Below are 14,262 nucleotides of genomic sequence, written 5' to 3'. Positions count from 1 at the left end.
GCTATTTTCAGCATTTACTAATGCATTATTAAAATCACAAGTTGTGTTTGTTAACATTAGTTAATGCACTGTGAACTAACATGAACTAACAATGAATGATTGTATTTTTATTAACTAACGTTAACAAAGAGGAATAAATACTGTAATTAATGCATTGTTCATTGTTTGTTCATGTTAGTTAATACATTAACTAATGTTAACAAATGACCCATTATTCTAAAGTGTTACCAAAACTAAATAATTCAAAATACCCTTTATGTATTTACGCCCCTACTATTTGTACAAGATTATTTCTGTCATATGACAGAATGGCAAATTGTCAAAACACATCAAACCAGAGAAAGTGTCCAGTCAATAAATACAGTTTATCTTAGATTATGTAGTTCCTTTTTGACAGATTAAAACAGCTCACAAATACAGTCACTGAAGGACATTTAAGACAGTGCTTTGTAGTTCTGGAGAAACGAAAATGCAGACACTTAGTAGAATTGTGAGCAGATAGCAGAATGATACGAAGATTAATTTTTTTTTTTTTTTTTTGACTGTCAGTTCTTTAGGCTTCAGATCCAAACATAGACTCTAGAAAAGCCTCATTCCATGTCCTGCACTCTTCGGCAGATGTCACCTGTGAACTCTGAGCACTTAGAGTTTCCACCGAGGTCTTTAGTCAGAACCTGAAATATTAGATGGGTAATAGACATAAAAATAAGTTCTGTCTTGATGGTAGAAGCTAAATTAATATTCATATTCAATGACTGATCCTACCTTTTTTTCCCGTATGGTGTCGAAGCAGGCGGTCTCAATCTTTTTAGCGTGCCCATGAAGTCCCATGTGGCGCAGCATCATGACGGCACTGAGCAAAAGGGCAGTGGGGTTCGCCAGGTCTTTGCCTGCAATGTCGGGGGCAGTTCCGTGTACCTAACACATAAAAAAAATATATAAATGGATTATGATATATGGAATGATGCTATTTAATCAATCAGTCCATTGTGAAGCTATTGCATCAACCTCCAGAGTCCAACACATACTGATTCAAATATGGCAACACCATTGGCTCCGATGTTTCCACTGGGAGTGACTCCAAGACCCCCAATCAATCCAGCGCACAGATCACTGAAACCCAAATCAAAGCTTGGTGAGACTTGCACTTTGTAGATAATCATATCACATATATTATCATTATATGATGCTTTATACAGACTCACCTCAAGATGTCGCCATAAAGATTAGGCATTACAAGTACATCAAACTGAGAAGGATCTTGCACCATCTAGTGGATAATCACAATACAAAGTAATGTAAAGACTGTATAAAAGTAAAATGATTTCTGGGTCACTACATTGAGCAGGTCTTCTAATAACTCACATAAATTATAAAATGGTTTGAGAATTATTACAAACTTGATCATCATGAAATTTAATTTACATTAAAACGGGGACCACATTTACTTTCAAATACTGTATTCGCTGTGTGTGAATGCAATGCAACAGTATTCTGTATTTTCCATATTTCACAGTATAAGTAAAAAAGGCCAAACTGAAACTCATAAACATGCAGCACTGCAGCACTGAAATAATAATAGAGCTATATAAATAAAAATAATAAAAACAGCAAAAGCACATTTACAAAATAATATATGTATATATATATATATATATATATACACATATATATATATATATATATATATGTGTTTCACAGATGAATAATGAATGAAGTTCTCTTGTAAACATACATTAAGACAGACTGTATCCAGATACATCTCAGTGAATTTCACGTCCTTGAAATTCTCAGCAACCTCTCTGCACTTCCTCAGAAACAGACCGTCAGACATTCGCCTAGAAGACATCACTGAATTTAGCATCTTTATATTACAGTTATTTTGTAATTAGATCCAACAAGACATTTGTTGTCAGTAAAAACTTGTTATACAGAAATTACTATACTGTATACTATATTACTATAGCTACAAAGTTACTATGTGATTTGTGACTCACATGATGTTGGCTTTGTGAACGGCCGTGACACTGGCTCTTTGGTTATTCCTGGCGTACTCAAATGCGTACTCAGCGATGCGCCTGCTGGCATCCTCTGTGATCAGTTTAATACTCTGCACAACTCCATCCACAATCTGATTAAGAGTGAAAATAGTGCAAATATAATATTGAGATAACCAGACCTTGACAAAAGCCATGTTTAGGTTTCAAAAAACAAGGTCAGGTTAGCTAATACAAAAGGGCAAGATATGATTGATGACTGTTGTACAGACTCAAATTTTGCGCAGCAAGTTTCATATGGTGGACTTGACCTATAAGGCAGCTTAAAGGGATAGTTCACCCAAAAAAGAAAAATTCTGTCATTAATTACTCACCCTTCCAAACCTGTAAGAGCTTCATTTATCTTTGGAACACAAATTAAGATATTTTTGATGAAATCCGAGAGCTTTCTGACCCTGCATAGACAAAAACATAACTACCATGTTCAAGGCCCAGAAAGGTAGAAAGGACATCATTAAAACAGTCAATGTGAAAAAATTGGAATAAAGTCATTATTTTGGTTTTCTTTGTGCACAAAACGTATTCTTGTAGCTTCATAAAATTAAGGTTGAACAACTGATGTCACAAGGATTATTTTACCGATGTCCTTACTACCTTTCTGGACCTTGAACGTGTCAGTTGTGTTGCGGTCTATGCAGGATCAGATGAACAAAAGCCTTACAGGTTTGGAACAACATGAGGATGAATAATTATTGACAGAATTTTCATTTTTGGGTGAACTGTCCCTTTAATGCTTTATTTATAGAATCACATCATGTACATTACCATTTAAAAATTTGGGGTCTAAATTTTATCTTTTTTAATGTCCACAGAAAATTTGAGAAAATTAAAAAGATTTTTTTAAATTTTCACTACTGTTCAAATGTTTAGAGTCGGTATGATTGTTTAAAAATGTTTTTGAAAGGAGTTTCTCACAAAGACTACATTTATTTGGTCAAAATCACAGTAAAAACTGTAATACTGTGAAATATTAATACAACTTAAAACAACTGTTTTCTATTTTAACATTTTAAAATGTAATTCATTCCTGTGATGCAAATCTGAATTTCCAGCATCATTAATCCAGTGTCACATGATCCTTCAGGAATCATTCAAATATGCTGATTTGCTACTGAAACAAGTTGTGCTCCCTTATGTTTTTGTGGAAACTTCTTTGAAACAATCATCTTTATACGTGTCTTTACTGTCACTTTTGATCAATTTAATGCATCCTTGCTGAATAAAAGTATTAACCCCTCTTCCCCAAATTCTTGAACCGTAATGTACAAGTTGATAACGTGAACAGACAAAGGGACACATGACGCTTGGACACACTATGGGCTGGGACCAGAGACAACTGATTTACAGCAGCCGAGTGGCACCTACCTAAAGAATAAACAGCACTGAAATATGAGCTGTGCCACTGAATTCCCGCTAGCGCTGCGTGAGAAACTGGTTAAGACAGCATTAGATGACAATAGAACGACCTTTGACATTTGTGAAGGAGCCAATCAGCTGCTGAGGGCTCCAAAAGTCAAATGTCATCCTATTGTGCTACACCGAAACTAAAGGTCTAAATGCAGTTATGGGGTAAAACTATGTGAACCCCATAAATCCTGATGTCAGACTACCGGAGATGCTTTGGCATTAAGAATACTAAACTAGTTTTTAATGATGAACGGTCCAATTAAAAAATACAAAAAAAAAGGATTCATTTAGAAAGGCAGATCAATTGATGTAGAAATCCATTGGGTTCACACACTTTTTCCTGCAAATGCAGATCTCTGAAGTAGAAATCAAAAGAATAAGAGCAACTAGCCCTGGTTTGGTTACTGGATAAATAGTTTAAAAGACAAGTGAGCACTCATACTCACCAAATGTTCAATCCCACTGTACTCTCCTTCTGTGTTTTCTCTGATGGTGACCAGATCCACATCAGTGTAAGGCGTCTTATAGCCCTCAATTGACACACAAGGACGCACATTAGCATACAGGTCAAAGGTCTTCCTTAGCAGCAGGTTCATGGACGGGTGTCCAGCAGCAATTGGTGTTTTCAGTGGTCCTAAAATATAATTCATATCTGATCATGTGAGTTTCATATATACAATGAAAATTTGCCTACTATGAGACAAAGTCAGCAAATGTACCTTTTAATCCAATTTTGTTTTTGTCCATCGACTCTTTGGCCTCAGGAGGGATCATCCATCTGCCTCCAGGTCCTTTGATGGCGGTGACATTTCTCTCTTCCCATTGAATAGGGGCCTGGTTAAGGAAAAAGTTCACAACTGAGATTTAAAACGGTGCACAAAAGGGTTAAAAAAAAGATATATTACAGTAGCTCAATTTTAAGCCTGACACATGCAGAAAAAGTTGATAATGCACTTGTTGAAACTTGCAGCCTATGCTGCATTCCCGAAGAGTAAAGCAACAGATACTTACCTTAGCTGCTTCAAATATCTTCATTACTGCAGTGGAGATCTCTGGACCGATTCCATCTCCAGGAATTAACGTTACAGTTTGAATCTATCAAAATAAAGCATAGAAAACAAGACTGAATCTGGAAATTGATCACAAGTATCACAATCTGTCAATCTAAAGCTTTCTACATAAAGTTTAGACAAGGAATCCAGAATAGCAAGGACAACAAAAGGCATCAATTTCAAGTTTTGCTGTTTGTTTTGAGTAGGTCTGACTGCTTTTACTAGTGCCAAAAAACCAACGCCTTCAAATGAACAATCTTGACAGAAATAACTACTCAACTGGCACAACTACATAGTTTCTGCAGGCAGCACAATGAATGCTAAAGATTTATTTTGTGATTTAAGATTTATACCCAAGGCTGGGCATTGAGCTCTTCCAAGTACTTGCCTTTCAGGCAACTAAAACTGACCTTTTATGTACCAAACCCTTTTTTCCATAAAAACAATATAGTGTATGGCTTAAACACATAAAACTACTATAAAAATGGGATTTAAAGAAAAGAAGAAAAAAAAAAAAAGTACATATAAGCTTTTGTTTTTATTTACAATTTAATCAGTTTTACTTGTCAAACTGCATATTTTCACATTTAAGGTCACTGTATGGTTGACTTCCTAAATCAAATTCCATTTTCCTAAAATTTGTAACATATTAAAATATATTTTAATAAGCTAAGCTGTACAAATGAACCAAACTGGACCACAAACTACTTTCATATTGACCATGGTACCACACTATTTGCATTCAATGTATTTGCAAAAAATACCATACAATTACCGTGGTGCATGGTACGTGTTGGTTTGAACTTACCCCTCTGGAGAAGGTTCTGGGCTGTGGGCTCTGTGTCTTTATGGCTCCCATTACACGGGACACCTGCAAAGATAATTTCAAAGGTACAAACAGATCAATAACACTGAAAGACAAATTTAAGCTGATACACAAAGCATCTATTATAAAGCAAGCAAATTAACCATGTGTTTTCAAAAAGTGCTGCATTTGATGCGACTGCCACTACGGTTGATCTTCACCGTGGCTCTTTGCAAACAAGCACACAGCAGCTAAAGCAGTTAATTAGACTGAGCTAGACTTGAAAGACTAAGTATGATCCCATTAACTCTGCATGCAAACTTTAAGTGTTTTTGAACACAAAGCGGAAAGTGCAATTAAGGCAACAAGCATGTAAAAGGTGAATTACACCAGGGATCATCCTGAAAGTCAAAAGATTAAACAAATGCAAAGCAATTAGTTGTGATTAAATGAGAGTTATTAAAAAGGTAAGGACTTATCCCTGGTGTAAAATGAGGGGTGTAGTTTCACAAATCTGCAAAAAGTTCAGTTTAAAATCAGCCTAGGCTACTGATGGTCAGACACAAATGAGAAGGATTTTTTTTTTTAAACAAACCCCTCAAAAGACAGCAGATCTGATGGGGACATTACTTGTTTTGTTTTTTTCAGAAAGCAATGTGTACTGTGAGAGAGTGGTGCCATAAAACTGTGAGTGTGAAGCAAGATATGCGGCCTAAAAAAAAGCATTTGGACACTTTGCCAATTTTTTTTTTTTTTTTTATAATTTCCATTCAGAATGACACTTAAAAATGTCTGAGTGTCTCTGCAATAGATAACAAAATATCTAATAATATCCAAATATCTAAGACCCAGCAGACTTTTCTCTTTTCAGTCCAAAAAGAGGTTTAATAGGTTTTAACTTCATTTCAAGCTCATTTAAGAGGCTTTAAGTGTCCAAACACATATATGTATACACTGTATATCTGTGGAGATGATTCATTCTGATATGGTTCCCCCATCATTTAGGCTACAACTGTTTTATATTTCATCCCTTCAAAGCAAGTAAAATGAATCAAAACTACATCATAACCCATAGATTATATGTAAAACAGCAGTCTGAAGGACACAAAAGGTTCTTCTGCATCTTCTCATGTCTTATCACTTATATTCATGATTTTTTTCCTCTTCTAGAAGAACATTCAGTGCATAATGGAACTCATAATCTAAATCTCTGGTCTAGTTTAGTCTTGACATCAGTCAACTCGTTCACTAAGCCAACATGTCGAGGTGACCTTCATCCACCAGATTGGTTGCTTAGCTAGCGTTAATGGTTCTCCTTGCACATTTTAAATCAGCTGTTTTACTCAACTCATTTCTAAACTCTATTTCACCCTGATTATTTTAATGTCCATGTCAGATTTGCCATCTTTAATGACTATAAGCCACCGCGCGCTAACGCGTTAAAGCTAACTGAGATGCGCGTCTTACTTCCGGAGACCAGCTCGAGTCACTTATCCGCACGCCGCATCTCTCGAGAAGTTTTATGAGCTGAAAAGGCAAAAATGTCGTTTTAAATTTCACAACCTGACCTTACTGTCCTCCTGGTTGAGTTTGCATACTATTTGGGGGTATTAAGCACAATAATGTGTGGATGGTGAGGATGAATGCAGAGGTTGAACATCTGTGGCGTTTGCCTGAGGCGTGATTCATTCACGAGATTAATACGCATCGTATCATTCTCTTAACTTCATTTATATTTGTTAAAACACTAGTAGATGAGTTGACTGAGAGATGTTAAATGTGTTAAACGTGTAAGTGCCGGTGTGAAGGGCATGCAGTACAGGGCCGCTGTGGCATCTCTATTGCAACGCAACGTTTTCAGCGCAAGCTAAGTATATACTTGCATTCATACTACACAGTCATATTTGGCAAAACACAGCACAGACTGCTATGATCTGAGGTTTGTCATATAATGTAGTCCTTACCGTTGACCTCCACGCGTTTCCAGCCATCCTGTGCTAATCGGGTTCTGGCGACTAGTAACTCAATGCAGCTATCCGGTGTCTCATCCTCTACTATGAGTATCCAGGGTTGCCAGATTGTAACTACACTACTAGGAAGCGATGCTTTAGCTTACGCCGGGGTTTTCAAGTTATTTATATTTAGATATTTTTGTTACATTATTAAATTTTCCTAATCACTATGTATTTATTTACAAATACATTAATTTATCTATTCGAATATTTTATTTTAAATTAAAATAAAAAAATTATTTTATTTAAATAAATAAATACTCCACAGAGACCCAGCACTTCTAAGGATAGTTTATATTATGAGATTTTAGAAGATGCAGGTGTAGGTTTTTTTTTTATTATTATTATTAATTTGGATATTAATTCACAAATGTTCCCAACAAGTTACAACTGAGATTTGCTTTTTATCAACATGCAAGACTACAAAAAGGGGCTTTTCGTAAACTTGGCAACTACTAGCCCACTTCTCTGCATTCGGCTGTGAAGACATGCTGAACGCTGAACTCCCCCTACTCCCTCTACCGCACCGGATGCCACAGTACATTTTCGACGTAAAAAAATAAAATAAAATTACCCCTTTTGACTGTGCAACGTGACTTACCCCTCTCAGGTTCAAAACGAAATAATTTTTGTGAATTGAATTGTAGGAAAGTAAAGAATTCGCGAGGTGGGTAAGTTTTACATTTGCTGCCTGTATTGACTAGACCAATTCATGTTAAGACCAGAAGATGGAGTTGTTTTTCTTGAATGTGTTCAGAACAATATTTTATACTAGAAATATTTGATGTATTCACTCAAAACTGAAATTCTTCCACCATTCAGATCATTCTGCCTGTTATATTCAATGGAAAAAAGAGCGTCTTTGTTTGGAGCAACATGTGGGTGAGTAAACGAGGACAGAATTTTTATTATTGGGTAAACTAGCACTTTAACCATAACACTCTGGCACTTTTTAATAAGCAGCTTTTTACATTATCTGTAGGATTAATAAACACAGACACAAGGACATCTTCTGTCATGAATGTACTTTATCCAACAAAATGTAAATACAAAGATGCAAAGCTGATCATATATCATACAATTTAGATGTATTCTAAAACAAAAAGCTGCTTGAGCGAATAAAAAGAAACAATATAGTATGAAACAAGCGATTTAAAAATCATCCACATTAGGCATACAATAAAAAGGCAAAAAGCATTCACTAAGAATTGTAAACAAGAAGAGCAACATGGGAAAGCTTCAGAACTGGTTGAAAAACAATACAAGTGCTTCACCATTACGAAATATACAAATAGCAGCATTTTAAGCATAATTTAAAGCATAACGTTAAATACAGCATTGTGTTAGGAGTGCAAAGAGGAATTGTCTTGATTGTGAACATCCTGAGACAGTGATCAAATCGGATTAGGGGTAACTACAGTATAGGTCTCTCTAAACGGTGGAAAATCAGAAAGAACTCAAGTGTAGTTACAAAAACTAAACCCTCACACTGCAGGCAACACGGAGCATTTTGGATTTCTGGCACCGGTGATGCATCAAGCTTATGGACTTTTAAAAAGACATAGAAAAGGCTGTGGAAAAAAAAACATATGCATTCTTATGGAAACATAATGAGATTGAGAGATTCCCAGATTTAAACGGCGTACTGCTTTGGTTGGTTCTTGAGGCTGATGGTCCGTTCGTTTTGTGAGATCACGTGGGCTGCTCGACTGTTCAGCAGCCTGCATTCATGGAGAACATCTGTTGAGATGATTACCAAAAAGATGCTAAATTAGGGCTTTGGAAATGTGACTGCTGATGTGTTTAAAGAATGGTTTAGAAAGTGGTTTTGATTAATGAATGAGGATGATTTTAGTCCATACCACTGAATTGTTTATATGCTTCATCAACTATGGCATTGTTTGATCTCTTTATCTCCCAAAAACCATCATCCACCCAAGGTTTGGTCTCTGGCAACTCAGGCAGTTGGCCATTTTTATACATGCCTGCTACAAATAAATAAATAATAATATTATTAAAATAATATTAAAAAGCAATGAAATAATGTTATTAATAAAATATATTACTTAATAAGCAAAGTGCTTTTAAACATTAGTTTAAAATAACATCTGTTTTAATATATTTTTAAAATGTAATTTATTCCTGTGATGCAAAGCTGAATTTTCAGTATCATAACTCCAGTCTTCGATGTCACATGATTCTTCAGAAATAATTCTAATATGCTGATTTGGTGCTCAAGAAACATTTCTTCTTATTATTATAATTACCTCTGTTAAAAAGAGGTTTTTTTTAGGATTTATTCATGAATAAATAGTTTAAAACAACCACATATATTTGAAATAAAATATTTTGTAACAATGTAAAAGTCTTTACTGTCACTTTTGATCAATGTAATGCATCTTTGCTGAATAAAATTAATTATAATTTTTATTGTACTAACCCTAAACTGTTGAATGGAAGTGTATTGTTAGGGCTGTCAAAGTTAACATGCACTAATTAATCAAACATTTGATGCAAAAAAATGTTTATATCATTAAAGTTGTTTAAGCGTGATATCATATTATATACACAAAATTGCATGACATAAAGTAATACACAAGTGTATTGAATTTTTCTCTTAAAATCTTTGGAATTTCTCTGGATTTACAAATCCTTGGGAACTTTTGGGATAACGTATGTACACAGCTGCATGAAATATATCACACTGTGCAAGTAGTTTTTGTATACTGTATTACGAAAATCTTACATATTGTGCCTTTAAATGACAGGATTCAAATTCCAGCAAATACCTTTAATAGTATCATCAATATCTTTGCATAGTTGGTATAAGTCACTTCCACGTCCCACCACCCTTTCACCTGAAATGACACGTTAAAAGGGAATATGATAACTTGCTAGACAGAGTATAAAATTTAATGCACAATTGCATGTGAAATAACAAAAAATGTGTTTAGCAAAATTCTATTAAAAACTCACCATCCAACACTTTCATGTTTGGGAAAATTTCAAGAATTAGAGTCCGGTATGATGAATTCTTGCAGACTGTAGCAAAATAAATTGGTAAGAATAAAGGACCAGATTTAGAGCTCCAAAAAAAAACAAAAAAAAACTACAGAAAACCACTAACCTGGATTGGTAAAATTATAGGTGTTGTCCTTCAGTCTGATGCTCTCCAGCCTCTTTAAAGACTTCAGTGCATGAAGATTATCAACACTGTAGGTGCAATGCAACATGTGTGACATAGAAAGGCGGATAGGAAAGCAGATAAATATGAGTAGCTACAAAGGCTGCTTACCTCGGTATCACATTGCCAGCAACATTCAAACTCTGTAAACTTTCACAGCTGGAAAGATGTTCTGAGAAGAAACATGTCAGATATAATATCACAGATTTGTTTTGTTTTTTTAGATATATAATCACATTAAATGAATAGTTAATGTAAAAATTTAAATTCTCAGGATATTCATTGGAACAGAAATTTATCACCAATGGATCCTCTGCAGTGAATGGGTGCCGTCAGAATGAGAGTCCAAACAGCTGATAAAAACATCACAATAATCCACACCAGTCAATCAGCTGACATCTTGTGATGTGAAAAGCTGCATGTTTCTTAGAAACAAATCCATGAAGATGTTACTTTAAACCTTCAATAGTCCTCTATCCATAATATTGCGTTCTCCTGTGAAAAACAACAGTTCTAAACAATTATGTTTGTGGATTTTGATGTTAGAGGACAACAAGAGACAGACTTTTTCACTGGAGAAAGTGTTATTATGCGTGGATTATGGACTCTTATTATATTCTGGCTAGAAGTAATGGTTTAAAGTTAAAACGCCTTAATAATGGATTTTTATCTTACAATCAGCAAGCAGCTTTTCACTTAACAAGATGTTAATTGATGGACTGGAGTCATCTGGATTGCTTGTGGATTATTGTGATGTTTTTTTATCAGCTGTTCGGCACCCATTCGCTGCAGAGCAATTGGTGAGCAAGTGATGCAATGCTAAATTTCTCCAAATCTGCTTTTTTTGAAGAAACAAACTCATCTGCACCTTGAATGGCCTGAGGGTGAGGACATTTTTAAGCAAATTTTCTTTATTGTTAGAGGTATTACATTAAGATTGAAATAACTATTACCTAAATTAGAGATTCTGTTGGCTGACAAGTTAAGAACAAGAAGTCTTCGTAGAGGTGAAAGAGGCCCCAGATTTGTGATGTTATTTCCAGAGAGGTCCAGCCTCTCCAGGTTTATACACTCTCCTATGCATCCAAGATCATAAATTCCTGCAAAAACACATGCAAGATTGTGTTTTTGTGTATTTCGAGGATGTATTCTGCAGACAATAAAATCAGTATTGTCTTACCTAAATTCCTAAGCTTAAGAAACATAATGGACTCCAAATCGAACTCCCCGGTGCGGGACTTCAGAAGCACGGTGGTGATCTTTGCACATTCTGTTTCTGGAATATGAGGAGAATGAGTGTGATTATACTTTATGCAGCTGAGGGGAGATTATCAGTGTGGCTCTTCATGATGCCAAAGGTTCAAATGGTGATTACAGTTTTAATCTCGTTTTATGTGTGAACTCTCAAAGACCGGATTACAGCTGCAGATCTCCTCTAGGTTTAATTTAATGCCCAGCAAGGTTTTTTTTTTATCACTTTCATTTTTATCACTGTATAAAACAACATCTTTGTGTCCTTCCATAATTTGTAGTTTCTTCTCCGTTTTTACTTTAATAAAGTAAAATAAATTAACTAAATAACTAAATAAATTAATCAACTAATTAATGCAGATTGTGTTTTAAATGTAGAAGACATCATATTTTTTTAAATACACATAATAATTATTATTATCTTTAATAATTATATTATTATTATTATTATTATAAATTAATCATTTAAATAAAATCTTTTTTTTTTTTTTTAAATAAAAAAGGTTCTAAATAGTATCATTAAACATTATATACTTTATTTATGAATCATTTGTCAGATTTAGGTACAGGTAACCTCTGACAAACATTTTGTCCTTAAACTATGTGAAAACATGCCAGTGATATTATTTTTATATTCTCATGAACTGGTTATTTTTGTTAAACTGGTTAAAACATTTTTATTAATTAAAATAAAGCTGAAATCATCATCATCATCATCATAATAAATAGATGAAAAACACTGAGCAAAAATTTAATAGACATTTAAGAACTAAAATTGCTAACTAAAATAAAAAACTAATAAAAACTATATATATATATATAAATAGTTAAACCTAGTAATATTTAAAAAAAAAAAAAAAAAAGGTCAAAAGCAAATAACAAAATTACTAAAGTAAAATTGATCTAAAATTGAAATGAAATGAAAACTGAACAAAAGCTAATTCAAAATATTAATAAAAACTATAATGGTATATAAATAATAATAAAACAATGTTATGGGATTGGTCTCTTATAATCTGCTCTTCTAAAAAGGTTTAAAAAAAAACCCCATAACAATCTTACTTAACCTCACTGAATTACCTTGGATAGTAATTAAATATTTTAGGACGACAATGACAACACGCACAGCCCCCGCTTGAAAGAGTTTCGCAAACTAAATGAAATAGCTGTCATTATGTAGATACACTAAAAGTTGTCGCAACCCAACAGTTGGTTTAATCAACGGAACCAAAGAATGTGTTTAATGAACCAAAGTAAGCGCACAAGCAACAAGCGAGCGATGCCCTAAAGGAGACGCCATGCTGTTTTACCCATATACTAATGCGAGACTACACTTATTAGGCTTCCAAACAAAATGAATATCCTTCAAAACAAAATTGCATGAGATTTTAATCACAGAAGTATATTTGTGAATCAGCACCACAGTGTGTGGACAGCTACCACTGCTAGCAGACGCTAACGTCAAAACACTGCTTTAATAACTAACTCACCGTTGTCCTTTTCCCTCTTCGAGTCCATTGTCGCTCAGATTTCCGCAGTCATTCGTAGATTACAGCATGGGAGGGATGTTTTGTTAATAAACGCAGGTGGGCATGTACAGTATGCGTACACACGGCAGATCTGAGCAGGTGTGACTGTTAGCTCTGCGGCTAGCCTCACTGTAGCGTCTGCCCTAGATACTCATGGTTTTAATGCGGGCATTATTTGCCCCCCTGCTGTTTCACTGCTCCGGTGTTTTTATTCATTTCAGGCGTTCTCTTGGTTTAATTAACGCCTGGATAAATTAATTATTTAAAGTTCAGCCCAGCCGGAAGTTGCCCTTGCAGTGTTTTTGTGTGCTTGCAGTGGTTACTAGGATATTGTCATGGAAACAGGGACAGGAATGCAGAACGTAGAATTTTTGTCATGATGTAAAGTTTGTATGAAAAGTTTGTTGGACTAAGAAAATAAAGTAAACTAAAATTCACTAAAAAGTGAAATATTATTATTTGTTTTGAGTCACGAATGACTTGATGTTAAAAATAGGCCGACAAGTTTTGTTAGTCAGCGTTCATTAAATCTTTGTGTTTTTTATGTAGGCTAAATATGAATAATTATAGTTTATACAGTATAGTAAAAAGAAACAAAAATTAGGCAAGAAAAACGTAATTTAACTTTGTTTATAGCCTATATATCTGTTTATCTCTCTCGATTCTTAAATTAGTCTATCTTACAAATGTGACCCTGGACCACAAAATCAGTCATAAGGCTCAATTTTTTGAAATATGAATAAATAAGCTTTCCGTTGAAGTATTGTTTGACAATATTTGGCTGAGATACAACTATTTGGAAATCTGGAATCTGAGGGTACATACAAAAAAATCGAAATATTGAGAAAATCGCCTTTAAAGTTGTCCAAATGAAGTTTTGATATATTTACGGTAGGAAATTTACAAAACATCTTCATGGAACATGATCTTTACTTAATATCCTAATGATTTTTGGCATAAAAGAA

The 14,262-nt window shown here is 34.4% G+C and overlaps 3 protein-coding genes across 10 annotated transcripts in view; 1 reads left to right on the top strand and 2 right to left on the bottom strand.

Moving 5' to 3' along the window:
* Positions 1-346: 346 nt before the first annotated feature.
* Positions 347-7,436, bottom strand: idh3a (isocitrate dehydrogenase (NAD(+)) 3 catalytic subunit alpha). Of its 2 annotated transcripts, XM_058766961.1 has the most exons (12): positions 7,286-7,366; positions 6,789-6,848; positions 5,325-5,387; positions 4,476-4,559; positions 4,184-4,298; positions 3,911-4,098; positions 1,998-2,131; positions 1,736-1,838; positions 1,206-1,270; positions 1,029-1,113; positions 766-918; positions 347-674 (listed from the first exon to the last, which is right to left on the bottom strand). In XM_058766961.1, the coding sequence occupies exons 1-12, from the start codon at positions 7,310-7,312 to the stop codon at positions 591-593; spliced, it is 1,161 nt and encodes a 386-aa protein (XP_058622944.1). In that variant the 5' UTR covers positions 7,313-7,366; the 3' UTR covers positions 347-590. The 2 variants fall into 2 exon arrangements, with proteins under 2 accessions (XP_058622944.1, XP_058622945.1); XM_058766962.1 differs by lacking the exon at positions 6,789-6,848 and having other exon boundaries at positions 7,286-7,436.
* cib2 (calcium and integrin binding family member 2) overlaps positions 7,433-14,262 on the top strand; it is a 33,941-nt gene continuing 27,111 nt past the window's right edge. For 2 of the 6 annotated variants that reach the window (XM_058766966.1, XM_058766969.1), the window contains exons 1-2: positions 7,582-8,000; positions 8,156-8,215. Coding sequence is in view for 3 of the 6 variants with exons in the window: in XM_058766969.1 (XP_058622952.1) it covers positions 8,210-8,215 (6 nt within the window). In the remaining 3 variants the exon portion in view is untranslated. Of the gene's footprint in view, positions 8,216-14,262 lie in introns of all 6 variants that reach the window. The other 4 variants (XM_058766967.1, XM_058766970.1, XM_058766965.1 and 1 more) reach the window with 3 other exon arrangements.
* Positions 8,344-13,614, bottom strand: lrrc61 (leucine rich repeat containing 61). Of its 2 annotated transcripts, XM_058766963.1 has the most exons (9): positions 13,259-13,614; positions 11,698-11,793; positions 11,471-11,617; positions 10,629-10,689; positions 10,461-10,546; positions 10,310-10,375; positions 10,123-10,191; positions 9,196-9,321; positions 8,344-9,073 (listed from the first exon to the last, which is right to left on the bottom strand). In XM_058766963.1, the coding sequence occupies exons 1-9, from the start codon at positions 13,284-13,286 to the stop codon at positions 8,967-8,969; spliced, it is 786 nt and encodes a 261-aa protein (XP_058622946.1). In that variant the 5' UTR covers positions 13,287-13,614; the 3' UTR covers positions 8,344-8,966. The 2 variants fall into 2 exon arrangements, with proteins under 2 accessions (XP_058622946.1, XP_058622947.1); XM_058766964.1 differs by lacking the exon at positions 9,196-9,321.

This window comes from Onychostoma macrolepis, chromosome 25 (genome assembly GCF_012432095.1).
Source record: "Onychostoma macrolepis isolate SWU-2019 chromosome 25, ASM1243209v1, whole genome shotgun sequence".
Lineage (NCBI taxonomy): Eukaryota > Metazoa > Chordata > Actinopteri > Cypriniformes > Cyprinidae > Onychostoma > Onychostoma macrolepis.
This window is presented reverse-complemented; position numbering and strand designations above follow the sequence as displayed.

Coding starts and splice junctions, on each gene's coding strand:
- idh3a (XM_058766961.1), bottom strand. CDS start 7,312: ATGGCTGGAAACGCGTGGAGGTCAACG. Junction 4,560..5,324: donor CCAGAACCTTCTCCAGAGGG/GTAAGTTCAAAC, acceptor TTATTTTGATAG/ATTCAAACTGTAACGTTAAT. Junction 1,271..1,735: donor TGGATACAGTCTGTCTTAAT/GTATGTTTACAA, acceptor ATTATCCACTAG/ATGGTGCAAGATCCTTCTCA.
- lrrc61 (XM_058766963.1), bottom strand. CDS start 13,286: ATGGACTCGAAGAGGGAAAAGGACAACG. Junction 10,547..10,628: donor GCTGGCAATGTGATACCGAG/GTAAGCAGCCTT, acceptor TTGCACCTACAG/TGTTGATAATCTTCATGCAC. Junction 9,074..9,195: donor AGCATATAAACAATTCAGTG/GTATGGACTAAA, acceptor TCATCTCAACAG/ATGTTCTCCATGAATGCAGG.